The 22,261-nt window shown below is 37.3% G+C and overlaps 1 protein-coding gene across 2 annotated transcripts; it reads right to left on the reverse strand.

Moving 5' to 3' along the window:
• Positions 1-270: 270 nt before the first annotated feature.
• On the reverse strand, positions 271-21,731 carry hlcs (holocarboxylase synthetase (biotin-(proprionyl-CoA-carboxylase (ATP-hydrolysing)) ligase)). Of its 2 annotated transcripts, XM_028032493.1 has the most exons (11): positions 21,287-21,731; positions 19,727-19,858; positions 18,929-19,091; positions 16,388-17,376; positions 14,694-14,873; positions 13,679-13,935; positions 4,996-5,063; positions 4,762-4,922; positions 3,088-3,202; positions 2,754-2,967; positions 271-1,788 (listed from the first exon to the last, which is right to left on the reverse strand). In XM_028032493.1, the coding sequence occupies exons 1-11, from the start codon at positions 21,566-21,568 to the stop codon at positions 1,617-1,619; spliced, it is 2,733 nt and encodes a 910-aa protein (XP_027888294.1). In that variant the 5' UTR covers positions 21,569-21,731; the 3' UTR covers positions 271-1,616. The 2 variants fall into 2 exon arrangements, with proteins under 2 accessions (XP_027888294.1, XP_027888295.1); XM_028032494.1 differs by lacking the exons at positions 19,727-19,858; positions 21,287-21,731 and having other exon boundaries at positions 18,791-19,062.
• Positions 21,732-22,261: the final 530 nt, after the last annotated feature.

The raw sequence follows: 22,261 nt of genomic DNA on the forward strand, positions 1-22,261 counted from the left end.
AGATGACAGTAAATCCTGTTCAAAAACTGCTGCCACAACATCCATAGACCTGATTGGGTGAGTGATAAAAGGATTTGCTTTAAATTGGAAGACTGGGTTTTAAGTACGCCCATCAGGGGTCAGTGGTCAAAAATGGATCTCCCGTTTTCTCAAATGACTAAAACATCTGGGGTTAAATATCTGATGCTGTTTTCTATTGAGAGCTGTGAAAACTACTGAGATCAGGTATGTGTCTAGAAGTTCTCCTAAAAGAAAATTTAGGACACACAATTGTCTAAAAAAACTTTATTTAGCTTTTGGTCATCACAGCACATGCTGCATTATTTATTGTTACTGTGCAACAGTAACAGACGAAAATCAACCCATTTCAGAGAAGGAGGCTTCTTCTTCCAGAATTTACTGCAAAATAACAGACTGGCTACATTTGTTGGTTTTACCTGGTAAAATAAAAAATTCGAAACAACAGTGACCCAGACAATACACAGTTCCAATAAATGACTGGGACCCCAAATAAACATGTCATTTAATTGTCTTTATTTTGTTCAAAGGAAAAAGTATTTAGAAATAACCATTTTAACAAAATACCCACAATTAGTGGCATAGTTTTTAAAGATATAAATGTGACAGTTTTGTAGGTATTCTTTACTTTTTGTAAGTTGATCTAAATATCTAAAATGTTTTAATAAGTAATCCATTACTTCGTGTTCCCATGACGAGGAAGAAAAGTGCTCACTTTTGTTTTAAAAAATGGAAATGGAAAACTCATGCACAGACGTGTGCTGATAATCATAGTGCAGGCAGTGACTGTAAGAGAGGAGCAGCTTAGCTGAAGTACTTTTCTACAGAAAGAGTAATAATAGAGATCAGAACAAGGATCAACACGGCACCGTAAATAACATTTCATTTTAACCTTTCTTTCAAAACTTTACCAGTGGTGCCTGTAATTGTGGAGAGTGCTGTATAAAGCTGCTTGTTCCTGTACTTTAAGGAGTAGCAACAGTTTTTGGGTAAAATAAAAGTATTTTTAGCAACCATTCACTCTGTTTCATTTCAGGGGATATGTGATTGGATCAGAAACAGAGATTGTTTTTATTGCGTCTCTTGCAGGTTGCTACATTGCACAAAAAGTGCAGGCAGAATTTTTACTTCTCACAAAATTACATCCAATTTGACGACCCATCCTCCTTCCCCAAAACCTGGAAGTGTTTGTGGTTCTCAAACACTTCCAGTATTTTTAGGTTGCTCAAAATCCAACTTTTTGAAATGCTTTTGTTCAGTGTCAGTTAAAGCCAATTTCTTTCTGCAGGTTTCAGCTGATGAAATACTAAAAACACAAAAATAAACCACCACAACTATCCATAAAAAGTTCATGTTATGGTCCAACTATTTTTGGTCACTTTAAAAACAAAAACAGTTTACAAAGTAGTCCTTCCAAACAGGAAGCAAATGTAATAAGGTTTAGCAAATTCATTATATAACTGGAGCATATATGGATTTTGTCAGATGTCTAAAAAAACCTGTTGGCTTCCAAATATTACTCGACCAAACCTCTTTCACACTGAATGATGGTGTTGATTCAGTGAGTAGAAAGTTATTAGGAATAAAAGCAGCTTATCCTAGTGCTGCTTCATGACCACAAGGTTCTTCAACATGTCAAACGAGTTTCCATCAGGCTCCACAGAGACCATTCCTTCCTCTTTACTGCACACTTGGAGAAAGCCGTTGTCATCCAGACCAACCACCTGCGCTTCTGGTCCTTCCTCACTCCACAGACGGACCTGAGTCCCACTGTGGCCAAAACAAAGACAGTTTAAAGTCAGCATGTTCTTTTCAGGTTCCAAAATCCTAATCAAACTATGTCTGAATTTCATGTTTTCAAAGTAATCAGTTTTACTTAAAAATGCAGGATCAATAACATTTCAACACTGATTGATTTCAACAAGAACACAGGAAACAGCACTTGATCAACTGTTTTAAGGTGAGTCAATACAAAAGATACACCTTACTGCAACCAGTAGATTTCAGAAGTATGATATGGTTTAATACTTATTTTATTAACTGGGAACACTGAATTCTATCATATTTATTCTTTTGTTGCCAATAAATGAGCTACTGCTAATGATCCTGTGTAGAGTGAAGTGGATTTAAATAAATGTTATTGTTTGACAGTATTGCTTCCGGCACAAACTAGCATAATTCTTTTTTCTTCAGAAAGATTATCAGATTTTTTTTTACATACGTCTAGAGCAGGGATGTCAAACTCCAGTCCGCTGTCCTGCAGTTTTTAGATGTGTCACAGGTACAAAACCCTGGAATGAAATGGCTTAATTACCTCCTCCTTGTGTAGATCAGTTCTCCCAGCCTTGCTAATGACCTAATTATTCTATTCAGGTGTGGTGCAGCAGAGGCACATCTAAAAGTTGCAGGACTGCGGCCCTCGAGGACTGGAGTTTGAGACCTGTGGTCTAGAGTGTGTTTGAAAAGGTTATATCTTGTTCTGCTCGATAATATCTGCATCAGAGGAGTTTCTAGAACGATGCTCACACTTGCACATCTTTCTCTCCTCTCTCCCCCTCCATAAATTTTTAAACATTGAAAGGAGCTGGGGTTTTGCTTGGAGATGTTCCAGGCAAAATAGTACAGTTCATCGGAAAGAAGTTTTGGGAAGCAGCTCATGTATGATGGCTATCTAATTTTTCTCAGTAAGGAATACTGAGAATAAAGCAGTAGAGGCAGTAGTTTGCAGCACACACCTGTGAAGCCATCTTTTATAGTAAGTAGGCAGAACAGCGTCTGGGCCTCTTTGCTGGAAACTGGTGATGAGAGTTTGGAGGCAATTCAGAGTGAGAGCGATGAACTGAGAGCAGCTGAGGGGCTCCAGGCTGCAGCCGTTCTGTGTGTTGTACTGCTGGATCAGGTCATTAATGCATACTGTGGGGTTGCTGTTTGTCACATTAAAGCCACATCCTAGAGGCAAAATGTTAAAGAGGAAAAAGGGAAAAAAAGGAGAGGAGGGAAGTAGTTTGTTATGATGTCTGTGTATTACGATAGCCATAGACAATGTTGCTAACGGCCCTGGGTTGTTACCTATAAGCAGATGAAAAGTTGATCCTACAAAAGTCGATGTTACCAGAACTCCTCCAAGCTTCATCAGGTTACTGTAGTAGATATCATTGGGCCACTTCACTCTCACATCTATTTCCTGATGAACATTAAAACATGGTTAAAGTTAATAAAAGAGTACCCAACAAAACAAAAACATACAAAAAAAAAAATCAAGTTGCCAGTTTAAATGATGTTTTAAGTCAATTTCCTGGCTAACCTACTCTATTACTATAATAATGTATTTAATGAAGGAGAACATCAACAATTCAGTTGATATATGGATAAGATCAATTCCATGGGTTAGGATAAGAGCTCAAACTCAAAGATTAAACTCATAGCATCAGACTGCAGCTATGGTAACAAAACAATTTAACTATGAATATTGTTCTTTGAACTTTTACGAAGTAAACTTGCCAGCTTCTTAAAATCTTACATTTAAATGTTAAACAATTTAAAATATTTTAATTTATGTATTCTGAAACCATTAAATCAAATTTATCAGCATTGATAATCTCAATAAATAAACGTTACATTTATATATCTGTGGTCTGTGTAAAAATATTAGCATTTATGGGCCCCTGAAGCCTTGGGGGGCCTGATGGAGCCTCTGACTTAATTTGGATTAAACAAAAGTGCAAATAATTGATATTCATTTTAATTGTATTTTTTTGATGTGTTGTTTTTAAGACTAGTTGTGGGTTTAACTATTGTTTTACTGGCGATGTTTTCCCGTAACATATAATTACCCAGTAATATTTTTACATTTCCTGTCAACATAACATCTTTTAATAGAAAAACATGGTGGACAGCCTCGGCGCCCTGACCACTGGGCTTAGCAAGTTTTCTGGGGGAAACCATGTAAAGGGTTATGCAAATACAGTCAATTTACTATTTACCATTAGTTTTTCACCCAACACTGTTGCATGATTTAGTATCAATATGAAGTTTTAAACTGTCCACTTACAAGCCATGACATTTTGAATGTAACTGCATTTGCCATTGTACAGCTGGATGAAGGCAAGCCATGGAAGTAAAGTAACATTACAGTTTCCACTGAACTGAGATAGAAATTGTGCTTATTTGCTGATTCCGTCATTGTGCAAAATTTTTTAGAATTAGGAAACTTTATTGTGTCAAATATTAACATTAGATAAAATATGATCAACTATGATTAATTTATTATAAAATCTTTGATTAATTTGATAACTTCGTTAAATTATGCCCCACTGTTATTTTTGCCATCAAAATTGTCTCAATTCAGCTTTTTGCCTTACGACATAGCTTGAACATACCTTGTATAATATCATATGTCTGTATGTGATGATATTGTTGGATTAAGTTTTCCTTTGTGTATTTTATTGATTATTACTTATTTTGACTCTTAAATGTTCTTAAGATTTCTATTCTCATCTTGAAGTGCCAGCGGTCTGCTCATGTTAAATAGTTAAGTCATTTGGTGTACATTGTCCCTTTTTAAATAAAGTCAAAGTGTGACTATTGCTGTTACCATGCTACGCATTATGTTATTCATGTAAAAAAACATTTTTTTGAGCTCATTGTGGTTTGCAGAGGTATCAAACAGGTAGTCAAACAGAACTTCACGCTGTACAGCAATCCATTAATGTAAGTGTTAGAAGAGATGGGCTGAGCTTATACCTGATATCCAGGAAGTGTGCGAACAGCTTCCACGATGGCTAAAGCAGCCAAATGTTGCAGGAAAGGAATTCTTTGACCAAGCTTGGAGTTCAGCTCAACTTGGACCCCAACTGTGAACATTGCACAGCCTAGTGGGCTGAGCCAAGCATTTCTGCCTCGGCCTGAAAAAGCAAGAAAATAAACGTATTTCAAAACACTACGTGTAAAAGATGTTTTTGCATGTTTAGCACTAACCTCTTCCTTGTGTTTGTCGAGCAGCTACTGCTATCAAACCAGTGTTCTTAGGTAAGTGCTGCACCATCCTGTGAGAAACCAGTGAATAGTTGTGGTTATTAGGACATCTGACTTCATGACACCTTCAATTAACTCTTTGTGCTTCTTTTGTTTTGCTTTATTTTGAAGACATGTTGGAAATTGAATTTCTATTATAACAAAACTTAACACTATTTTTAATTTTGATTTGTATAATAATAAACATACAATGAAGGTGAGTAGTTGCTTTGTAGCTACTGAAGAATTGTCACCAACAACAAAAAAATACACAAGAGGCTGATGCTGAACTGCAGATTTAACCTCACTAATGTGCAGAGCTTATCAAATTAAAAAAAAATGTTAGTACAATCTCACATTTCCAAATGGGATTAAGGCAAATGCAATTTATTGGTGAGCAAAGACCAAGAGAGCCATAGCCTTTTAGGTCATTATGATGATTAGGTTGGTTGATCAGTTTAAGACTGGTCCAAGTAAAGCTCACTTCGCAGATAAGTCTACTCAAAAGACCAGATGCCGCCTATAGAGTATAACCTTTCTATGACAAAACTTCAGAAAACAGGAAATGTTCATGTTTGTGTCTGTACTTGGAACATATATAGACCAATAAATTTAGAGTAGAGGGTAAGAAGTTATCATTATACTTAACTGCAGGTCAAATAATTCATTAAAATGCCATGACATTATCTATACTATATGCAGTAAGATTAGCCAACAGTCCATTGAAAGCAAAAAAGCATACGTCAATGGTATATTCACAAGAAGAAATAAAGTGTTTTGACACAGAAGTGTTGTTTGAATTGAAGGTGGCGTGGCCTGCAAGGGTTGTGGGGGTGGGGTGGTAAGCTGAACACAGCTGCAGGAGGAAGGAAGATGAAAAAGTGAAAGCAGAAATTAGTCTGAGGGTTTAAAATAGCTCCTCTTTAGAATCGTTATATCTGTGGGATTTTAGTGAGTTTAAGCTCGGTTTAAATGCAGCAAGGAGTTCATTCTCTAGCAACTGCTTCCACATTTCGGACACTGCCAAAGGTCTAACTTTCAATTTAAGATGATTGCTTTTTCATCAGAAAATACCTTAAAACAAGATTTCTTTTCATAAGCACATTTACATTGATTATTCAGATCAATAAAGAACAATCTAATCCACAAATGTGATTAAATAAAATAATCCTGTTTACTGAGGAACAGCTAAAATTAGAATTTTCTAATGGAAGTGATCTGTGGGCGATGGCTGCTCCACTACCACTACTGATAAATGGCCTTCAGTTCTTTTGGATATACGAATACACCTTGCATGGCAGTGGACTATAATGCAATATCACCCACTGAAATGCAATGTGTGCCTCAAAGTTTTTTATCACACCAAACAAAAAGATACATAGAATTCAAACTGAATGGTGGAACTCCAACTTGAAAAGCATAGTTTAACTGGCTAAACGGGAGTTTTTTTCACATATAAGTTGCGCATTTACAGAATGCAGATGCCTTCTATTCATAAAGACACATGCCCAAAGCTGGAATAACTGAGGAATTCCTTTGTGCAGCTATTTATGGACATGTGTGATTCTCTACGTTTTCTCCACCTTAGGAATCAATTCTGACCTATTTAGAGTTAATCTACTGATCCCATCCCATTTTCTTTTTCAGTGAGAATGAAATATTTACATGCATTTTCTGTACACCAGGGGTCTCAAACTCAATTTACTCGGGGTCCGCTGGAGGTACAGTCTGGGTGAGGCTGGGCCGCATTCACACACACGGTCTCCTCAGCCGAACCTTTCTGATTGCCTATTACCATATTTGGCCATAGTCAGGTGCTGTAACAGCCGTAATTGTGTAGTGTCTCTTTAAGATACTCTAGTATTGCTAATGACGTCACAAGTATGCGCCACGGCTTCTCTGTAGAGAGCGTGGGAGAAACGTGCTAGACGGACATGTTAGCTCCCTAACTTTTTAGTAATGTTACGGGTTGTTTGGACGCTGCTTAATTTTCATGTCTGATAATATAGCAGCTGTTCAGCCGGGCTTTGTAAGGTTGGTGAAGAGCGTATTTATTAAAGGACAACACTGTGGAATTCCCAGTACCAGTGTGGTTGTGAGTTTTTGACCGTCCTGACGAATCTGCCGCCTCCTCTCCTCCCTTAAACACAACCCAAGCGTTACAGCGCCTAACCTTAATTACGTTACACTGATCAGCAACTTCCGGGTCTAGACTGGATGCTGAAGCACGTGAAGCGGGAGCGGCCGCGGAAATTGCGCATGTACCGCATGCAAATAATGACAAATAGAAAATGCAAATAGGCCCGGCCGATGTCCCGCCCCCAAGAGCAATATACTCCACCGTGATTGGTAAGTTCGTTCAGCTCTGCACACAACACTGAAAAGTGCCAATGATATCAAACTCGCAGGCCACACTAACATTAAACTTTCATATTAAGGCGGGGGCCACAAACTATCGTCCCGAGGGCCGCAGTTGGCCTGCGGGCCGCGAGTTTGAGACCCCTGCTGTACACAGACTGATCACATTTATGTCTACATGTGACAAAAACTGAGGAAATGTACTGTTTACATCCAATGGCAATTTCCCCCTCATTTTAGTTTTGTTATATTTATTTATTTTGTGTGTTACTTTATTGTATGGGAATAAATGTGGTTCAATTTCATTGTTGAAGTTTAAACAATAAGATTAAAATCATGAAAAACATTGAGCTTGATGCTCAAATTAAACAACACTGCACAGAGTCAAATGTCAGTGTACTATGGTGAGTTCTGGTGCTGTGTAATTTCTTATTTTCCACAGAGAAAATTTGAGTGGCTGCCACACATTTTCACAGCAGGTAAAAAGCTGCATAGGGGCGTGCTGTGGTGGCGCAGTTGGTTAGCACGCCCCACGTTTGGAGGCCTTAGTCCTCGACGCAGACGTCGCGGGTTCGATTCCCGGTCCCGACGACCTTTGCCGCATGCCTTCCCCCATCTCCTCACCCTCCTTCCTGTCTGCCTACTGTCAAAAAAATACGAGCCACTAGCGCTGCAAAAAAACAAAAAAAAGCTGCATAAAGGTTTTGCATAAAACATCTTCTGAAAAGAAAACTCTTTTTTAAAAAATATTTTCATTCTGATTCTGGGTATTGTGCAGATTGAAAGATTTTTGTTGTTGAAATTATTTTGGCCCACTTTTTATGCATAAACAGCAACGACTCAGCTCAAATTGTACCCAAATTTTGCCCCCAAACTCCTGCTTTTTCTAAGAATCTTTAAAAGAAAAACACTTAATGGTAATCTATTCTTATGGTTAAATGAAACAGCTGATTGCAAAAAGTCTAATCTAGGTGCTTTTAATTAACAATAATACTGTCTCTGTAATAAAATTATTTTAGCAGGAACAATGGAAATATTTGGTCCTTTTGTGTTCAATAAAAACAAGTTAATTACGTTATCTTGGGGTTAATATTGTGAAACTGTGGCTTTTTACCATGAGATTCTCCTACTGGCCAATCTTTAATCTTCTAGAATTTTGTTTAATTGCTTACAATTTAGTTCAGGAGTCCAAGTGAGGGGATCACCAAAGACATTCAATCGAAGGCCAGTGCCAGTGGAGACCACTAGACAGCCTAGAGGTGACCTTCCATAAAAAGCAAGGCCCCTTTAAGCAAAGCTCCAAGATGGCCAGAACTGATTGACCAAAGATGCTACACAAGTTGCTACAGTTAAGGAATCAAAATTCTTTATGGAAACCTTTAAGAAAACAACACAAACAAAGAAAAAAACAAACATTTTGTGTTAAAACAAAACCTTTCTGTTTCACGATTAAACTGTTTAAAAGCCATGTTGATAGAAAACATAGCTTTTAAACACAAGATGTGTTCTCAAAATAAGCAATCCTGCCTAAAAAATGTCGGTCAGTTTTTGCGTAGATCATATACAAAACAGATTTGTAAAAGGGGCCTCATTGATTTCTTAGCAGTTTGAGTAGAAGTCAGCAGTGCAAGTGTTGCTCCAGGCATAAGGATCAAATTTAGCAGAGCAGGAAAAGAATCATTATACTTTGTGGATGTGCCAAGTGCACTCTCTGCTAAATAAATATTTCTACTTCAACTCAGTACCAGCAGCATCTATTTATTGCAGAAAATATTTTACATTTTTTCAACAACTACATAACTTTAGTTTTCAATCCATATCACAAATAAAAAAACAAAGCATATTAATGAAACACTTTATAAAGACAAGGCATAATCGCCATAAAACCACATATTTGTTATAAAGTATATAAAGTAAGCTGCCAATTAGAGACATGCTGAAGCTACAACTAGCTGGCTGGCATGTCAAGCTTCTTAATGTTAAAAAAATGCTAAAAAACCTAGGAGCTCTGGTGCTAATTGACAAATCAGATGGTCTGTTGAAGTGTAATACTTACTTATTACACTTATTTGAACAGTATTTTTGTCTCGATAACGGCCTAAAGATGCTCATGTCAATTTGTGAGCATTGTAGAAATAACCTGTTCATTGTCTAAAAGGTGTCCATCGTCACAGAACCTTAATGAGATAAATAGGCCAAATCAACCAACACATTACCACTATGTACTTATTACTAATGTAATCTTTATTGTGCAGAGACCATTGGGGCAGAGATTGAGCTCAATGAAGTGCACCAGACATGTCAGTGCAGAAAGACATTAAACATGCTAATTCTATAAAAGCATCAACTTTTGTTGGTAACTCATACAAATACCATTACATCTGTAATGCACTGTAATGCACGAGATGCACGTTAAAGCTTTTTCTTGAAGGCCCTAAACAATACACATAACTTATCTTATTTATGTAAAATTCTTGTAGAATTCCATAAATTCTTAAGATTTTTCCTATAATGACATGATTAGGAGCTGGATTTAGTCTTAGGATTCTTTGAGAATACGGGTCCTGCATGTTTTATATTTCGTCTAAAATGGAGTCAAATCAGTACAACTCATTCTATCACAATACAATCATCTCATCTGCAGATATAACAAGGCTTCTCAAAAAAAGCTATCTGATGACAGAAATTAAAAAGTCACATATCATCTAAAAAATGTCAAAATTGAAAGAAAAATTAGTAATAGATAAAATTAGTAATAGTAATAGACATCTATCTGTTTGGAAAGGGTTACAAGGCATTCTTAAGACTTTGGGACGTCAACAAACATAAGTGAGAACCCCACTAGAGAAAACCTTCCCTAAAGAGTGTCTGCTGGATGGCAACCAATCTACAATGATGATAGAAGGTCTAAGCGGATGTTATTAGTTAATCCATTAGAAGCAATTTTAATCTAATAATCAATTACTAGGCAACTAATAATAAGTCGATTAATTGTTTGCATCCCTAATCAAGAATGATGGTTTCAAAGGTTTTATATGACAGATGAATTAAACACTCATGTTACTGTGAACATTCAGTTTACTAGTGAGACACATTTACCAAAGTCAAGTCGTTGCTATGAAAAACACTTATGTTCTACCTGATGTTTGTGACACTAAACTCAACTAGAAAAATAAAACTACTGTGTGGACATTAAGGTTATACAGCTTTGGCTAAAATGTTTGCTGCTAGAAGTTGCACTATATCCATTTTTTTTTTTAACAAGTCTCACCTTTTCAAAGAAAATAAACTGAATTTTTGGTCCAATGACATCATTGGCTTAAACATTCTTCATGTAACAGTGAAGAGCAAAGTAATGTTGTGCAATAGATGTTGTGGTCAAGAGTTAAGAGATATTTTGTAGCTGCATGCATCATCTCTCTAAAGTCTTAACCAATTCTAGATGATAAAACCGGTACTGTTTTTTTCCCAGATACATAGTGTCAATCAATTAATCAATCAATCAAATTTTATTTGTATAGCACATTTCAGTAGCAAGGCATTTCAAAGTGCTTTACATCATAACAAACACAGAAACACAATGCAATCAAGTTCCATCAATAAATTTGTAATTGATTACATTTCAAATACAATTCTAAACAAGTGGGTTTTTAGTTGGGATTTAAAAGAAGTCAGTGTTTCAGCTGTTTTACAGTTTTCTGGAAGTTTGTTCCAAATTTGTGGTGCATAGATGCTGAAAGCTGCTTCTCCTCGTTTGGTTCTGGTTCTGGGGATGCAGAGCAGAACCAGAACCAGAAGACCTGAGAGGTCTGGAAGGTTGATACAACAACAGCAGATCTTTAATGTATTGTGGTGCTAAGCCGTTCAGTGATTTGTAAACTATAACAACAGTATTTTAAAGTCTACTCTTTGAGCTACAGGGAGCCAGTGTAGGAACTTTAAAACTGGTGTTATGTGCTCTATCTTCCTGGTTTTAGTGAGAACGCCAGCAGCAGCATTCTGGATCAGCTGCAGCTGGAGGATTTTTAATTTAATCTTTATTAAATGTCTTGTGGTTTACTCCTCTCCTTAAACAAAGACACAATGCACCATGAGAGCAGGAGTATTTTTATCTGAAGGTTTAATAATTTCCTATAATGCAGAAGTCACCACTCAAAACTTTATATTTCTTGTTGGACAACACAGTCATGCAATATATTTTACAGCCATCTGAAAAATTGCCAGCCTCTATATAAGGAGTTTCATTTTTAAAAGGTTTTCTACAGGATGGCAGATTTTTCACAGGTTGTTAATTTAGTCTTTACCTAAATATTTATTCGAACAACACTACTGGCTAAATGCTACATTTAGCTCAATTTGACATTGCGAGTCCAGCTTAGCTCTTTTCAAAACTGTATATGTGCCAAAAAAGAGGGCTTGCCTGAAAATATCCAGTATTATCAATACATCAATGCAAATACTGGAAGACATGAAACAAAGATTCTTAATAATAACATTAATCAAGGGTTGCTTGAGAGGGGCATCTGGAATCTGTAGCCCTGTCAGTGAAATCAAACTGCAGCAGCAGATCTGGGGTTATTTGCTGTACTCATTCACCCAGCTTTAGTTTCCCTATAACCTTAATGACAACTATGTCTGTTCCAATCAACTCAATGCCGCTCCAGAGCCCATTTTTCAAACTTTCTGACAGTTTTAATTGATGCCACCTGCATCCCGACTGACCCACTCAAGACACCACCCCTACCCATGTGTGTGGATGCAAACAAAGGAGGCTAGAAGCAACGTCCATTTGCTGTGGAAAGGTCACTGAGGCAATAAATTAGTTCCAGCCTGCCTATCCCTTTAGCAGTGTATGAAAGAACATACACAGTTAAAGAGAAAAACAACAGAGGGAGGAAAGGGTGTGTCATTATACATGATCAGTAAGTCTGGTAAAGTGAAAAACATCAGCACCATTCTAAAAACATAAAGGTCCCTTTCAAACATCAACTGTCTGTGAATCAGGGCTACACAATGAATTGTGTAGCCCTGATTTCTAAACACAAGTTGATCAACATAATCAACATTCTGGACTGCAGTAATATTGAAATTCAATGAATTAGAATGTACCATCCAATAAGTTTCTCTTATCAGATTAAAAGTACCTTCTTGAAATAAAATCCTTTAAGAAAGTATAAAACATATATTTTATTAAAACCACATTTTTGTTTTAAAAAAATGTGCTTTTAAATTGGTTTGACAAAATATTATAAGCTTATATATTGGGTTGCATTATATGTAAACAGAAAATAATTATAGTTAACAGAAATAAAGACTTTAAAATATCAGTCTGTGTGTAATTAATCTATATAATGAGTTGGTGAACTGAGTTACTGAAATAGATTAACAGTTTAATAGTATACTGTTTTATTGAATATGACATCATGTTTTCAGATCTTTTAATGCATTAAAAATGTTTTACAAGGGCATTAAGAAACTATACCCTCACTGTAACATGTTGCTTATTTTCCTAATATTGTACATCCCTAATATTAATCTGTGCAATTGAGCGTGTTGATGTCATCTTTGTATTTTTCCTCAAACACCTATGACTGAATAATCAAGAAGAAAAAATAAATAAATCGATGGATTATTTACAATAGTACTTAATTTGTAAAATATTTGATACCTGAAGTCATAATAAGACCATGTAGTAAAAACATCTGCGATATGATGGGAAAAAAAACATGCAAACTGCTCACACCTCCTGAACTTATGAAGTAAGGTTGTGCTGCCATATTATTAAATGTATTTGCTTTGTGTATCAAATGCTGAAGCACATCTGAAAACAGACATTTAGATTTATTTATATATAAAAATATTTTTTTCTCTCATTGTCTGAAATGAAATAAAATTAAATTCTCAATTTCAAGTCAGTAATGATTACCAGGGGATTAGCTGACAGCTTTGTTTGGGCCCTAACTCACAGCAAACTGTTAGAAAATGTATTCATATTTATCATTAAAAGCTGCACCGACTCGAGTCATACCATGCTCTGGGGTCTGCAGAGAGGTTAAGTGTGCTTTCCCTGACCCCAGAACTGCACAAGTCCCAATGAAGGGAAAGCTGAGCCTTAATGATCTTCTTTTCAGACTCAATGGTTTGCTACAGTCTGGCTCTGATCAGTTAATAAACCGTAGCTTTGAAAGAATTTTACTCAATAAATTAAAATCACTGCCTTTATGAAACAACAGATCCTGGTCTGAACAGACATTTCAGGTGTTAAAAAGCATTGTAAAATTGATGTTACCCTTCCAGCAGGTTCATGGTAGAAGTGGTAACCTCAGTGTAGAGCAGGGTGTTTCCCAGATGGTTGGTCTTCAGATTTTTGCAGTAAGTCTCCATAACAAATTGGGTCATCTCTTGGGATTCTGTGACCAAGGACAGAAAGTCCGAGGGACCTTCATGTGGTTCAGGGCCTACCCTGAAGGAGGCTTTGGAGAATCGAACAATAGCATCTTCATCCGCCCATGTGTCCAGGAACTTCAGAAAACTTTCCTTGGCATCCTGAGTGGAATGTGAATGTGTCTAGGTTTAGTTAGATAGTGGCGGTTAAGTAGGAAGGAGCAATATAAGCAGAGTTTGTGGAGATAAATTATTTAGAGGAATAATTTTAATAGAGAAAAAACTTCAGGGTATTGCCCATAAATCATTTGCATTCAATGATATGCACAATATTCAGGTTAAAGGTTAAAAAAAGGAAAAAAAACTAGAAGGAGCTAAGACCAATTATCTAAACTGAACAGGAAGGAAATGTATGTTTAAAATGGCTGATGACACTTTAGCTCACTGCCCTCTCATGTTTATACAAGCCTTCTGTAGACAGGCCTGCTGTCACTCCTCTGCAGATTTGCTCAGATTTTTGCATGGACTTAGTGAGTCAGATTGTTTCCATCTGTGTACTATGAAAAATATCAGAAGAATAAATTAACCACTAGTTGTACTTGAAGATGGGAATGGAGGAGAACAAAAATATAGTAATGTAATAAAAAGTAGCAAAAGTAATTATCTTCTCTGATTTTTTAATTATTTTAGATTTTTTAACAATCTTCCAATTACAGTGTGATCTGCATTTGAAACACTCCTGTTCACAGTGTCCATAAACATAACTGCTCACATTCTGAATGCACATGGACTCGAACATAGAAGCCAGAAAAACTCTGAATCCCAAGCTTAGTTCCTTTGCTGGCAAAAATTCATTATACCATAGTATAATGATGTGGGACACTTTTTCACAGTGAGGAAAATTTTCACTTGTCACATACCTGGGAGGTGGCCAGCAGGTAGACAGGACTTGGGGCAGGAGTCTGGCTTGGTTCACAGCTGACTCCCAAGGAATTAAGGACTTCTGTCAAAATTTCATATCGCAGTGCATTGCTGACCTTCAGCTCATCGAAATCTTTTGAATCCATTTTCTTTGAGTAGGACGCAATGTCAAAATGAACCTAAAGAAACATACATACACATATCACGATTAAAATGATCTTTTAACAGACAGTCCAACAGATCAAGTAGAAAATAGGGCTGCAAAATCAAAAAATTCAGAAGAGAGTTAATATTGAGAGTTTGGAAAAATTGACACATTTAGTTCCCTTGATGTCTTAGTGACACTGAAACAGCTGGTGTGATATTCTTTTCCTCCATCTGGGTTTAGAACCCTTCCTTCCAGGATGATTGCCTCCTTAGTCTGCTTTAATTATTTCATTTTATGTGATTTATTTTATTTGCTTAAAATATACATTATTATCTTGAACACCATAAATGCACCAAACTCCAGCCAGGGCTTATTTCCTGTATGTGAACCCTTGCCACATGATCCAGACTGAATAATAAAGTAAAAATAAATAAATTTCTGGTCATATTTGCTGGAAATTATGGCTACATAATGGGTAAAATTGTCAATGTCTTGACAATTGAAAAGAGCATTCAAGTTGTATTTCAATAAAATGCAATAAACTCGCAAATGCACAATGAATTTTCTCCTAGTTTATCAGATGCAAACAAAACCAGTCAAAGTAAAGCAGGAATGTTTCACTAAATTTGTACTAACAGCTCTATGTCACACTTTTGTAGGAATAAAGGGAAGGCTTTCTGAAGATGTGTTTATGGTATGGAGCATACATTTAAAGTAACTTCCCTACTGTCTGATATTTGTGTTTTTTGGTCTGATTTGTGTGGCTCTATGATCATTGTACCAGTTATTACTAGAATTCATTGCCTACTGCTACAGCATCTGAAGGGTAGCAAAAATAAGAGCAGATGATCTGAGATACAACACCTAACAAACCTTTACAATTACATGCATCTTAGCAAATCAAAAACTCTCCTGATCAAAACCTTAGCACCAGAGAAGTTACCGAATCAGGTTCACTGGTGAATCATAACCAGCTTGCTTGTAACTTAAATTTCAAAATGTAAAATGTCAAAAAACAAAAAAAAACACAGGAGCAAACAGCTGATCAAAAGTTTAACTCTGTAGTTTTAAAAAGTCAAAATCAAATGCAAATGCAAAATGTAAAACTGTTTTCTGTTTTTGAGGTGCAAAGCAAAGCTAAATTGGATACAGCAAGACCATTATTTTAATTTAATTCTGCTGAGGACATGGACACCTAGCAGCAATATCATTCTAGACTGAGGATTGTCTCCTATTTAGCAAAGAGTGGGTTGTTTAACAGAACAACGCTGCACTTCACAATCCCTGCCTGGCTCGTAAATATCCACTCCCATCCATCTTAAACACCTTTAGAATGAATGTGATTCTCCTAAAAGTGTCGAACGGGGATTGTGAACAGGAGCTTTGGGAGCTTGTCTTTTACATTTTGAAACATTTTGCATTTTGAAGGTCCACTTCCAACCTGGTTCCAACCCAGCAGCATAAAACCTGAAAACATGCAACTGTTGTCCTGATGTTAAAATTTGTACCATTAACATTTGCACTCCTTATGTATAATATCTTTACCTGACAGAAGACAGCTTCCCCACCGTCAGCTCCATGGGTTAGCCTTACAATAACCATTTCTCTCTGGTTGGCGACGTCACTTCTCAGCTCCCCCCAGAGCTCCACTTCCCCTCCTCCCTGAGGATCCCGAATGTAGACCTTTCCACTTGCCAGAATGGTTGCTTCCAGCTCTGTGCTGTCTTCTCTGGTGAAGATCAACTTCTTACACTGGAGGCATTGTTCTTCCTTAACTTCCAGATGGAGACCTGCTGGGCACAAAGCGGAGCCCAACCCTAGCACCTTCCCACCCTTACTTAAGTAAGTAAGAAAGCGGGTCTGAAGCTCAGCAGTCAATGATTCCTCTTCTGCCAAAACCAGAAGCCTGGTGTTGTCCAGCCATGGGTCACTTAGCACTTGTTCTTGCAGGAGGGGATAAATAGTGTTGTTTTCCACATTTATGCAGTCTAACAAAAGCTGATAAATTGCTTGGAAACGTTCCTCACATCCACCTGTGTACACAAGAATGTTTGGTGCTTTTCCAAAAAACCCTGAAGAATCATGTTCTAGTTCAGCCAGACACCCATCCACACTATCCACCCCCACAGAGGTGTCATCAGGTAGATCTGGAATGTTCTCAGCCGAGGCATATTTGACAGAAAGGATGGTGCTGTTCTCCAGCTCTAAACATTCATGGCAGCTGGAGAGATGAAGGTGGTGTCCATAGCCCTCCATGTGGTGATGATGGGATTCCAAATGAACAGTTTGAGAGTTGGGCAGAGGCTCTGATCCCCGCCGTTCCTGCAGCCTCTTCTTTGCCTCAGGGGGTAACAGGAGACTACCTTTACGGAAGTGCAGGTTCTGCTGGTCAGCAGGCAACAGCTGAGAGATTGACTCACAAAGACCCTCCTCAGGAGTAGTGGACGAAAGTAAGAGCGCCCCCACAGGCTGTGGCCTCTCAAGACACTGCAGTTCCAACACCTTACTGAAAGTGCTGTCTTGGAGCAAAACAGCTACATAAAAAAAGCCAAAATGCATCAATCATAGTCAGTCATATGACATATTGATATTCAATAGAATAAATTAACATGGGGACATTTAAAGGTATGACAGAAAATATATTTTCTTTTTATCATCAGGTTAGATTTCAAACATGGATGCTTCCTAAAACAATATTTAGGTTCTTTCAGCAGAAATACAAACAAAGTGAGTAAAAAAATGTGTGAAAGTCTTTTTCACTTGTTTTCTTTTTAACCGCCTAAGGATCAGCAAACAGAAATTAGCTTTCCAGCCAACAAGATGTTGAACAAGTCAGTAAAATAACAGCCCTTCAGGCAGACGATTCTTTAAGCCAAGATCAGGATAAAATGAGAATGCTACTGACACAAAACTCTGTGGTCATTTACAAACAAAATCAATGTGAGTTAGTGTCATTACCGATAAAAATCTGAACCCACTGCAGAACCCATTAAAATGCCACTGACATGATAAAACCACTTAAATGATTTTAAAAGATGAACCCACTACTACATAAAGTTTTCATTCTGTGTACACAAAGGCTTTAAATAGTAAAATATTTCTCACAGAGTCCTATAAATGCAGAGTGTTGCTGTTTACATTTGTAGCAACTGGGTCAAAGACCAGCGACATCTTGTGATATAATGAAGGTACAACTAGGATTGAATAGGCAAGCCGAGCACAACCTTACCCAGTTTATATAAAGTTGAGCAACATCCAACACACAACCCTGATGTGATATGCTGACCCCAGAGGGTACAGTCTAAAACAATCAATACACGATACCCTCATTGGCATATGCCTAATAAAAGTGTTTGACTGACAAGGATTTATTAACTAGAATGTTATTGTTAAAAAACGGGATTAAACAATACTTTTTCTGGTTGAGTCAATCAATCTGTATATTGACTTACCAGCTGCAGTAATATACTGCAGCTGGTTACTGCAATAACTTAATACTGCTGGTTACTAAGTTACTGGCAGGTCATAAGCGTTCAAGAAAATCTTACTTTAAAACATCCCAACTCTCACCTTAATGTGAATTTTCAGTAAGGAGTTTAGTTGCGCCTCAATCTTTAATCGAACTTGGGTTTAGTGTGCTAGTCTAAGCAGCATTATGGTTGTCCCAAAGCTGTAACATTCTGAACCAAACATTGAAGCATAAGTTCAGTTTCCTTCTGCCAGACTAATGGGAAACACTTTGACATGTGACATTTTTACTGGTCATAAAACAACCAAAATTTGCAGGTCATAAACAACCAAGTTAGATTTTATAGAATAAACATCTTCATACTCATAAAGGTAAGTTGGGGCTGACAAGCTGAGTAAGTGAAAACTAGTTATTTTTCACACCACGTTAACAATTAATATCCCCAATACACCTGATAAAAACTATGGTTACTGACCTACCTTGAACAATCCCACCAGTAAGCCAATCAAGTATTGCACATGTTGCACAGACAACACTCATAACAGCTTATTTTTTCATGTGGTAATTCTCTTCTGCAACTAGTGGCTAATGACAAAATGCAGTGAAGGGCAACATACGGACTATCTTTGAAGGCACCAGTCCACTGTCCAGTTGAAGGCGATCTTCAATAAAAGCGACCCCAAGACGGCTGAAGTTATCTAGACTAGTCTGTGCCACTGCCCTGAATGGCTGGCCTGGGCTGAAGGCCAGGGGGAAACAGTAGTCAGACCACTTCAGCACCTGCATAAAAAAAGAAGAAAAAAAACATGAATTACTCCTATTACTCCTTCATACACAATAACATCTAATTGAATTGTTTTCCAACACAAAAATCTACAATTTAAATCAAATCATAAATACTTTATTTATCACAAAGGGGAAATTAAATGTTATAACTCATATCATCAAAGAATCTTCGAGCAGTTGGTGATGCTGTAGACTGGAAAGATCTCTAGTAGCAGTCAATCTTGCAGCAAATCAGAAGAGGCCTCTGACTGAAGACTACGACAGTCTCACAACTGTCATAACATGTTAACAGCTGAATTTTGGGAAAGCAGAGAGAATATTCCACAATAACCTGTCCTGGGGGCCATCATCAGTTATTGGCAAGCACTGCTAATCCACCTCCTTTGCTTTTGCAAATCTGTTTGGCCATATTGGTTAGAAAGTCGGGCAGAGTAGCATCCTTTCTTATTTAATAAAATCTCATTATCTTTGCATTTTATTGTTCTTTTGGTAGTAGATGATTTTTTTTCTTTTTTTTCCCTCATCATTTTGACTTTGTTTCTTAACCCTTTGAATTCATTTTTCAGGTAACCTACTTATCCACATGTTCTTGTCATGTAACTTTTAAATTTGAAAGATGTGGCGCTTACTTGCTTATTTGTTGCAGGAGGATATCCCACTTGGTTCTCTGCAGCTTCTATTATGAATGAAATATTATCTATTCGTTGAGCATCAATTAAAGAGGATCCAAGAACAGTCCATTGGCTGAGGTCATCACACGCCTGGGGGAACATCACAGGAAGGAATAAGGAGGATTATTCCAGAATTTTGGCTCACATCCGTTAAATCATCAGAGTTTGTGATGTTACAAGTACAACCTACAATGTATTAATGTTTACACACCAACAACAAAGTGGCTCCCAACAGAAGAGGAATAAAAATGAATCGGGGTTTTGAAAAAAAACCCTCAAATGTGAATAGCTTTGTAAAGACACTGTAGCTTGTGACAACCAGGTGTTAAAAACAAATACATTTACTACATTTATAAATGTCAACTAAATTTCAAGTGGAGTATTAATGTGTTTTACATGGCAGCTGTATCAACTTGTCCATCCAGCTAGCCTCTCTACACAGCTAGCTGGATGGTTTATAGTGGACTGGTTTAAGTCTTCTTAAGGTATATGTAACAGTCTAATAGCCTTTGAATCAGATTACAAAAATGGAAAAGTTTTTAAAGTTAAGTCCAAATGATAAAAATTGGATTATGAATGCATGCTACAATGGAACAATTATTCTTCATAAGTGATCTTTTTTTGTAAAGATGAAACAATAACCACTCCATCAATGTTTAGGATTTAACTGAAGCCAAAAGCCTAAAATAGTATTAAAACAGTGAAGAAAAGGTGCCTGTGATATTTTCCTATTCTCTGCTTCTAACAAAATAAAGCAAAATTCACCATAATTACTTCTACTTTTCTCTAGTCATTTCCACAATAGGTTTTTGTAATAACATGCAAGTGTGGGCCCAGAACAAACAAACATGCAAGCCCACACACACACACACACACACACACACTACCACTTAGACTTGTGACTAATTAACCTCACAATCAAATTCATGGCCTCTGAGCGAGCATGCAGAGTGACAGGGGTTTAAGCAAATAATCAAGACATTAATATCTATATGAAACGTGTAGAAGACAGATCTGAATGTGGTGTATGTGAACATCTAATTACAGATAAAAAGCAGAAAACTCTGAAAACAAGCATTCCAGCAGTTTTTTATGTATATAAAGCAACAAATATGTCTGAAGTGACTCGGGGTTTTTCATGGTCACTGAGCCATCAGTGTTCACAGAAATATAAAAACAAATACCAATAATCAATGCAAATAATGCGCTTGGATTTTTCGGAGCAAATTTCAGCACAATCTGTAAGCCTTTAACTGACGATTACCAAATAACCTGAGCATTAAGAAGACATTGATTTGCTCTGTAAAAAGTTTGGTCAACTTATAGGTTTAAATTTTGAAGTACTGAATGTTTCTGGGCTAATCTTGTGACCCATACTCCTCTGGAAAACACACTTTACTTTCTCCACCTGCTGTGTTCTCCATGAAAGCAGAAGATTATTGCGCGTTCCCTCCTCCTCGCAAGAACATGAAGTAGGCAGAAAGCGACCTGTGCTCCAGCTAAGCTCACATGTCTAACCTGAGCCTCCGTGACATAGACGGCCTTGTCTCCGAGCTGGAGGAAAAGATTGTCCTCGGGAGGAAACGGCTGCTGGAAATGTGGAGCGGCTGTGTGGAGTCCTGGGGGCGGAGCTGTGGGGGGCGCAGAGACCGAGCTGGAGCCGGAACAGAAGCTGAGACAGAGGCTGTTCTTCCTGCTCCTCAGCCTGGACAGACTGTTGCGGATCAGCACCGAGTAACACTTGTGAAAACGGACCCACATATAGACATAGCACAGAGTTATTAACATTTTATCCACCATGCGCCGCTTTTCTATTAAGTTTTGCTGTCATATTGATTCCCTGCAATGATATCAATCCAAATCTACTGTCTCTAAGCCCACAGAAACAGAGTTCTATCACCATAACCTTGAAACGAAGCGAAGCGGAGTCCGCCTACTCTCTTCTTCTAGTGTTTATTAGCAGGTGACGTCTTCTTCTTCTTGTTGGTTTTACTGGCGGTTGGCAACAAACTGTTAGTAGCATTACCGCCACTTACTGGTAAGGAGTATGGTTCGTGATGATCTATCTATCTATCTATCTATCTATCTAGATAGATAGCTGTTAAGATGAGAATCAAAACATACCAATGGTCATGCTGACACACATGAAATAGAACACCACTGGTCATAACGTTTTACTGAACAGGCTAAAAGTTTTAGCTGGTACCTTGATAGTACACGTGTTTGCTTACATAGAATAACAGTGACATGATGAATTATGAATTTATAGTTATAGTTATTCCACCACTGTATCCAGCAGATGCTCTACTGCCAACTACTGGGCTGACTTGGTAGTTTGTACCAAGCAGGTATTTTATATTAAAAGTAGGGTACAAACTTTGTTTTCAAGTTTGTACCCTCATATAAGGAAAATAGTCAAAGCTTTAGCTCCTAAACGTTTCTGATTCAACGTACACGACATATTATATGAAATCAGCGGAGAGCTTAAGAAAA

This window comes from Xiphophorus couchianus, chromosome 11 (assembly GCF_001444195.1).
Source record: "Xiphophorus couchianus chromosome 11, X_couchianus-1.0, whole genome shotgun sequence".
Classification (NCBI taxonomy): domain Eukaryota; kingdom Metazoa; phylum Chordata; class Actinopteri; order Cyprinodontiformes; family Poeciliidae; genus Xiphophorus; species Xiphophorus couchianus.

Coding starts and splice junctions, on each gene's coding strand:
- hlcs (XM_028032493.1), bottom strand. CDS start 21,568: ATGGTGGATAAAATGTTAATAACTCTGTGCTATGTCTATATGTGGGTC. Junction 14,874..16,387: donor GGGAAGCTGTCTTCTGTCAG/GTAAAGATATTA, acceptor ATGTTTCTTTAG/GTTCATTTTGACATTGCGTC. Junction 13,936..14,693: donor ACCTGCTGGCCACCTCCCAG/GTATGTGACAAG, acceptor CATTCCACTCAG/GATGCCAAGGAAAGTTTTCT.